This window comes from Polistes dominula, unplaced genomic scaffold, assembly GCF_049000335.1.
Source record: "Polistes dominula isolate Pdom_NZ unplaced genomic scaffold, Pdom_raw_medaka contig_17, whole genome shotgun sequence".
Classification (NCBI taxonomy): domain Eukaryota; kingdom Metazoa; phylum Arthropoda; class Insecta; order Hymenoptera; family Vespidae; genus Polistes; species Polistes dominula.
Window position 1 is genome coordinate 301,077 of NW_028301049.1, and position 7,360 is coordinate 308,436.

A 7,360-nucleotide genomic window follows, 5' to 3' on the forward strand; every position below is an offset into this window, starting at 1 on the left:
ATTAATTCTCCGGCAAGTTTGGAAATTATAATATCTTTTAAACGCAGTATATCTGCTGGGTTAATGAGACGATAAGCTTTTTCGCATTCATTAATAAATAATGAAGCATCTATATTATAACCATCAAATCGTGGAATAAACTTTGTTGCTTCTGCTAATGAAGTATACTTTGTTTTTTTAGGTTTTGCATAACACATTATTTCTAATTTTGATGCAAGTTGTCTCGAATGGTTCTTTATCTTACCCATTAATTCAGAATTTAAAGTTACAACACTTCTTAAATAAAGATCTCACTTATACAATATTCGCGTTTCGTGTCTTCTTAGAACCAGTTAAGAGATTTCAAATTTAAGTAACAAATAATACAGCTTTCTCTAGTTATCGTAAAGTCTCTTGAATAATTTCTGGTTCGGTGTCCAAGTGACAATACATACAAATACATACTTTCAATAAGCATCTCGTTGGCGTGTGACAAATTAAACAAAAAAAAGGATATCTCGTTTCGCTTTCATGTTTGCTTTTCTTTTAATAGGAAAAAAAAAAACAGCAAGGGCATATATACAATATATATATATATATATATATAAATAATATGATTTCGCTAACTGTCATAACATATCTTTAAGGGATTTGTCTTTACGAAGATTTAAATATGTTTTTCAATATGTAAATACTCTGATAACGATTTTGTAGGTTGATTAATAGAACAAATGTTTACCAGGAAAAAGCATATTCGAAAGAGAAGAAAGATAAACTGTATTCCTTATTAACGACATTATTTGAAAATATCCAAAAGTCCAATCGATTAAACATTGATTTTAAATTTCGTGTTACCTGGGTTTTAAAAAATCTCGGCCCATTGAAATCCATTAAGATCGATGTATGGAGAAATATTTATATAATAATCAAAATCAATTGGTGAAACTCTTTTATTTTTCTCTATTTCCTTGGTCATTTCTTAAACTATATTATTTGATTACATTATATTTTATATACATGTTTTTGTTACAAAAGTTTATACTTTTAGATAGTGTTTCTGCTCGATACATTTTCGTGAATAGTCAAATATTAAAATGATACATTTTTCAAGAAAACTATTGTTTTTTCTCGAGAACTCAAATAAAACGTAAGTTCTGAATTATACTTGTACTCGAAATTAAGAACAATAATTATGATTTAAATTTTCATGTGAAAATTATAGTGATTAGCAGTTACCAACAATTCAAGAAACAACAGTTCAGAAATAATACCTCACAAGGATATGTATAAAAGTTAACGAAATAATAGAAATTAAAGTTAATTTTAGATGGTAAGACTCAATGGAATACTGACAAAGTTATGATTAAAAATTTGTTATATCAGGTGTTAGTGTTACGCCAATTTCTCTCAAATACAATTTATTTAAAAATAAACGTCTAGATAATCTGTTACGTTCGAGCATTTTAAACATCTTATTTGTTTCTAATAAGCTACAGCAATGATTTTCCTCTGTATGACCGTTTAGTTTACAATAGTTGCAAAAATAAAAGAAAAGTTCAGGTATAATTTCACTGTTTGTATTTTTCGTATGGCACGTTTGGGATTCTAAATTTTCTAATTCCTGATTTGGATCTTTAGCAATATAAAATGCCATATTCACTATCTTTCGATTTACATAATGTAGATATACCTTACCTAATAAATCATGAACGGAGTATATATCAGAAAATAACAATGCTGGTTCTCCAAAGAGTTTGGAAATAATAAAATGTTTTAAATGTTCCATATCACGTGGTCTTATGAGTTTCAAAGCTCTTTTGCATTCATTAATAAATATTGAAACTATCATATTGTAACCATCAAATCGTGGAATATACTTTGCTGCTTCTTCTAATGAAATGTACTTTGTTCGTATAGGTTTTGCACGAAACGTCGGTCCTAGTTTTTTTTTAATCTTTTCAAAGGGATATCTTTTATATCCATTAGTGTAGAATTAAATTTACTACACTTCTGAAATAATAATGATTTCACTTATATGATATTCTTCGTTTCGAATTTTTTTGTAGAACAAATGAAATAGTTTCAAATTTAATTCACAAGCAATAAAGTCTTCGAATTATTGTAAAAACTTTTGAATAATTTCTCTTTCGGTTTCCAAGTGACGATACGCGAGATTTACACTTTAAATAATCACCTCATTTTTAAGTAACACACAGATATAAATAATAAGATTTCGCCAACAACCATAATATCTCTTTAACGGATTTGCCTTTACAAAAATGTAAATACGTTTTTACTATATGTAAATACTCAGGTAACGATTTTGTAGGTTGATTAATAGAACAAATGTTTACGAGGAAAGAGCATATTCGAAAGAGAAGAAAGATAAACTGTATTCCTTATTAACGACATTATTTGAAAATATCCAAAAAGTCCAATCGATTAAATATTGAATTTAAATTTCGTGTTACCACGGTTTTAAAAATCTTCGGCACTTTAAAATCCGTTAAGATCGATATATCGAGAAATATTTATATAATAATCAAAATCAATTGGTGAAACTCTTATATTTTCCTCTAGTTCCTTGGTCATTTCTTAAACTATATTATTTGATTACATTATATTTTATAGAATCTTTTCTCCAAAATTTCATACTCTTAGATAGTGTTTCTGCTCGATACATTTTCGTGAATAGTCAAATATTAAAATGATACATTTTTCAAGAAAATTATTGTTTTTTCTCGAAAACTCAAATAGTACGTAAGTTCTGAATTACACTTGTACTCGAAAGTATATGACAATAATTATGAATTAAATATGCATGTGGAAATTATAGTGATCGTAGATGATTACCGGTTACTAATAATTCAAGAAAAAACAGTTCAAAAATAATATCTTACAAGGATATGTATAAAAGTTAACGAAATAAAAGAAATTAAAGTTAATTTTAGATGGTAAGACTCAATGGAATATTGGAAAAATTATTCTGTAAGAATTACTTGATATTTTGGTTGTACTACGCCAAGTTGTCTCAAGTACAATTTATTTAAAAATAAATGTCGAGATAATCTGTTACTTTCGAGCATTTTAAACTTATTAGTTGTTAATAGGAAACTGCCATAATGATCTTCCTCCGTATGACCTTCGTATTGACAATATTCGCAAGAAGTTAACAAAAGTTTACGTATATCTGTCATTTGTTCCTGTTCCGTACAGCTCCTTTCGGCTTCTAAATAGTCTAATTGTTTTTTGCGATCTATATCAATAGAAGTTATAAATTGTTTGTATGCATGTGGATCTTTAATCATTATGAAGTCTCTCTCTTCGGCTGTATAACGGTCGTATAATTTTTCTAAGAAATCATGAATGTTCTTTTTATAAGAATATAAATGTGGTTCTACTCCAATGACTTTGGAAATAATAAGATCTCTGAAACGTTCTTTATCACGTGGGTTTATGTGACTCAAAGCTCTTTTGCATTCACAAATAAATATTGTAACTTTAATATTGTAACCATCAAATCGTGGAATATTCTTTGCTGCTTCTTCTAATGAAATATACTTCATTAGTACAGGTATTACATAAGACGTCGATCCTACTTCTGTTTTTAGTTTCTTTGAAGAGCTATCTTTCTTATCCATTATCGTAGATTTAAAGTTACAACACTTCTGAAATAATAATGATTTCACTTATATGATATTCTTCGTTTCGAATTATTTTAGAACAAATGAAGTTGTTTCAAACTGATTTCACAAGCAATACAGTCTTCTAATTATTGTAAAAACTTTAGAATAATTTCTCTTTCGGTTTCCAAGTGGCGATACGTAAGATTTACACTTTAAATAATCACCCCTGCTGTAGGTAACAAATTAACAAGAAACTAGAAATCTCGTCTTGTTTTCTTTTTCTTAATAGGAAGAGGAAACTAGGGCATACATGTAAATAATATGATTCAACTAACAAACACAATATCTTTAACGAATTTGACTATTCGAAGATGTAAATACGTTCGTAATGAATTTGTGATTGCTGATAAGTAAATATTCCGATAACGGTTGCAACTTTTTAGACAAATAAATCGTTTTATATATAAAATTATAATATTATTATTAAAATTTAAAGTAAGTATCAGTTTAAGTTTCTTTTATTTCAATCCACCATATTATTTATTTTCTAAATACATAGATATAATTAACAAATATTTAACTGTCTTTCCTTTTGTTACATTTAAATATATTAACAATATAAAAAAACAAAATTAAATGTTCATTCATTTATTCAAATACATTTGTCAATTACGAATGAAATGTTTGCAGGTGTATTTGAATGAATTTTATCTTGTAAAACATAATATCTTTAAAAATACTTATCTAATAGGTATAAATTTGATTCGAAGTGGTTTGAGCGAACGCAAAGTAATATCTGCAGAAAATGTTACATCGTCTAATTCATCCACTGGTTCCAACTCAAAATTATATATCGTAGAAGCTACTATGAGTTTAAGCTCGTACATTGCAAATTTTTGACCTGCCAAATAAAAAATGTTAGAATAAGAAAAACAAACAATTTTAAAGATTCTTTTTTTTTTTCTATTTTTTGAAATAAGATATTTACCAATACAGTTTCTTGGCCCCGCACTAAATGGTATGTAAGAGTAAGGATGACGTTTTTTAGTATTTTCCGGTAAAAATCTGTCCGGATCAAAAACATTTGGATTTGGCCAATATTCTGGATTTCTGTGCACACTGTGAATAACTATCGCACAGATCATACCAGATGGAATTAAATAATCTTCTACAAAATGAATAGGATTACATATAGTCAATAAAATAAAGAATCAATAATATACGAACGATATTAAAGTAAACACATATATATATATATATATATTTTCTTACTAAGCTGCATATCTTTAGGAATTTGTCTAAATATTACATGAACGCTTGGATACAAGCGAAGCGATTCTTTTAAACATCTTTCCAAATATGTAAGCTTGTGAATAGACGACATTGTGAATTTATCATCCTCTTCCATAAACGTGTTAATTTCATGTCTTATTTTTTCCTACAAATACATAAATCGTTAATTATGTGATGCCGTGATCGACAAATTAATACAGCAATTCCATAATAAATTATAAGATAATGTATAAAAGAATAATTAATTGTAAATGTTTAAGCTGATAACATGTTACCTGGACATCTTTGTGTTTAGCAAAAAGACACAAAGCAAAGCACAATGCGCTTGCTGTAGTATCGTGACCCTAGAAAAAATGTTATTTAATAAATTATTTGTTTGTTTGTTTGTTTTTTTTTTATTCGAAATAAATACATTTATAATAACTTACTTCAAAAATGAAAGTATCAACTTCTTCTCGAATTCCTTCATCATCTATACGATTATTTTTCCAAGATTCTGCTATAAGAAGATCAAGCATAGAAAGTTTATTCTGAGATTGCATTTCTGTAATAGAAATAAATTTGATTGTGATTAAATTATATTATTATTATTGAAACAATTTGAAAATTATTATCATTTTGTTCGAACTTTTATTAAAAACGTCGTTCTCATCAACATTATCAAAAATTTGTAGATATTTCCCGTTGGTTTCTTCGTGGAATCGTTTTCTTTCTTCAATTATCTTAAATAAAAATAAAAAAATTTTTTTCAATTTCATGATTTGGGTAACATAAAGTTTAATAAATAATGGATGGAACATACTTTTCTCGAAAAACTGTGCAATGTTTTTAACACTTCTTTTTGTTGTCTACCAGCTGATGATAATGCAAATATAATATCAGCTAGGAACCAAGGTCTTGGAATTCTGATAAACAATAAATCGTATTTTTCATTAGATTGATATTATTTCTTAATAAAAAATTAATTAATTACCTATAGGCCAAAGTTTTGCCATAAATATGAACGGCATTACGATATTTAGTTTCCAGTTCTCCATTTTCCTTCAATTGAATACCTAAAGCTGCTCCTATACAAGAAATTTATGTAACTAATATGTTAGTGTTTTTCTTTTTCTTTTTTTTTTTTACAATAAACATAAGTACAAAAATTATATATTTTGTTCACTAACGGCATATGGCGTTGAGGGTATATTGACTAATTAATGTTTGTAAATCTTTTACAACATAATTTCCATTCCCTTCCTTTTTAAGATATTTGACCAGATTTTGTGATTCCTCATTTAAAATGTTAAAATAATAATTAAGAATATTGAAGTGAAATGCTGGTGTTAACATTTTCCGACGTAGGTGCCATTTTTGACCTGTCAAATGGAAGTTTCGATTTAAATATTAATAAAATGTATTATTGTTATTAATTTAAATTATTTACCGCCACTAATTAATAATCCAGTAGAAAACCAAGGCATGAGATATTTGTAAATAATTCCTTTTTCAATATATTCATTGCTCTTCAATAATACCTTTTATAAAAATTAATATTTTATCATTTGAATTTGTATTATTATTATTATATATATATATATATATATATATATATATATATATATATATATATATATATATATATTAAAGTATTATATATTATTACTGTATTTATATTAACACATTAATAATTAATTACTATTAAATTAACATACTAATATATATATATATATATATACGCGTATTAGTATGATATTATTATAAAGTATCTTAAAGTAATTTGAAAAATTTTCATCGATTATGCACTTTTTTTTTTTTATACAAGAGAAATAAGATATTTTAACTTTTTCTATATTTCAAATAGTTAAAATAAAATAATTTACTCTTTGTATTTATTTCATAATAATTTACCTCAATATCTTTTGGATCGAGTAATGCTACTCCTGCGAAATGGAAGGTCCATACTTTGAAAATTGGATAACATTTATTACTCATTTTCCATACTTCCTGAAGTAAATGCTCTATATCATTGGTAATAAGTTATTATTAATTGAGAATTTTATTACTGAGATGGATCACAGTTTATTGAATAATTCTTCAAGAAATATATTTTAATATTCTTTACCATTGTCGACTTGAAAATGATGCAAATTTCCAATTATCGGATATTCCTTTGGTCCTGGAATAAGACTCATAAGTCTTCCCGCTCTTCCATATTTTAAATAACAGTGGAATATGAATAGTAGTAAAATTAAGCCCAACAAAATTTCAAGCAACATTGTATCTGGGAAAGTTTAATAAAATTTTATCTACATTAAAAGGTAAATACTTGACAATAAATAAATAGGATTAATTTGTATAATGAGAAAAGATAACGAAATTGGGTTACGCGTGTATCCAAAGGTTACTCTTTTTACCAATTAGATATCGATAAAATTAATAATGCGCATCAAATGAATATTTTATCTACGTTGTTTATA

The 7,360-nt window shown here is 26.3% G+C and overlaps 1 protein-coding gene across 3 annotated transcripts; it reads right to left on the bottom strand.

The window, feature by feature from the left end:
• Nucleotides 1–4,280: 4,280 nt before the first annotated feature.
• Nucleotides 4,281–7,159, bottom strand: LOC107072112 (cytochrome P450 4C1). Of its 3 annotated transcripts, none has more exons than XM_015331773.2 (12): nucleotides 7,006–7,159; nucleotides 6,792–6,901; nucleotides 6,328–6,418; nucleotides 6,068–6,259; nucleotides 5,872–5,965; nucleotides 5,701–5,803; nucleotides 5,527–5,620; nucleotides 5,327–5,442; nucleotides 5,174–5,242; nucleotides 4,878–5,043; nucleotides 4,594–4,773; nucleotides 4,281–4,506 (listed from the first exon to the last, which is right to left on the bottom strand). In XM_015331773.2, exons 1-12 carry the CDS (start codon nucleotides 7,157–7,159, stop codon nucleotides 4,346–4,348), a joined length of 1,530 nt encoding a protein of 509 aa, XP_015187259.1. In that variant the 3' UTR covers nucleotides 4,281–4,345. The 3 variants fall into 3 exon arrangements, with proteins under 3 accessions (XP_015187259.1, XP_089031645.1, XP_089031646.1); XM_089175519.1 differs by having other exon boundaries at nucleotides 5,327–5,453; nucleotides 5,517–5,620; XM_089175520.1 differs by having other exon boundaries at nucleotides 5,701–5,818.
• Nucleotides 7,160–7,360: the final 201 nt, after the last annotated feature.

Excerpts from the sequence above, each read along its gene's own strand:
- LOC107072112 (XM_089175519.1), bottom strand. The coding sequence starts at position 7,159 with ATGTTGCTTGAAATTTTGTTGGGCTTAATTTTACTACTATTCATATTC. Across the intron at positions 6,902-7,005 it reads TCATTTTCAAGTCGACAATG|AGCATTTACTTCAGGAAGTA; the intron begins GTAAAGAATATT and ends CCAATGATATAG. Across the intron at positions 6,419-6,791 it reads TCGATCCAAAAGATATTGAG|GTATTATTGAAGAGCAATGA; the intron begins GTAAATTATTAT and ends TTTTTATAAAAG.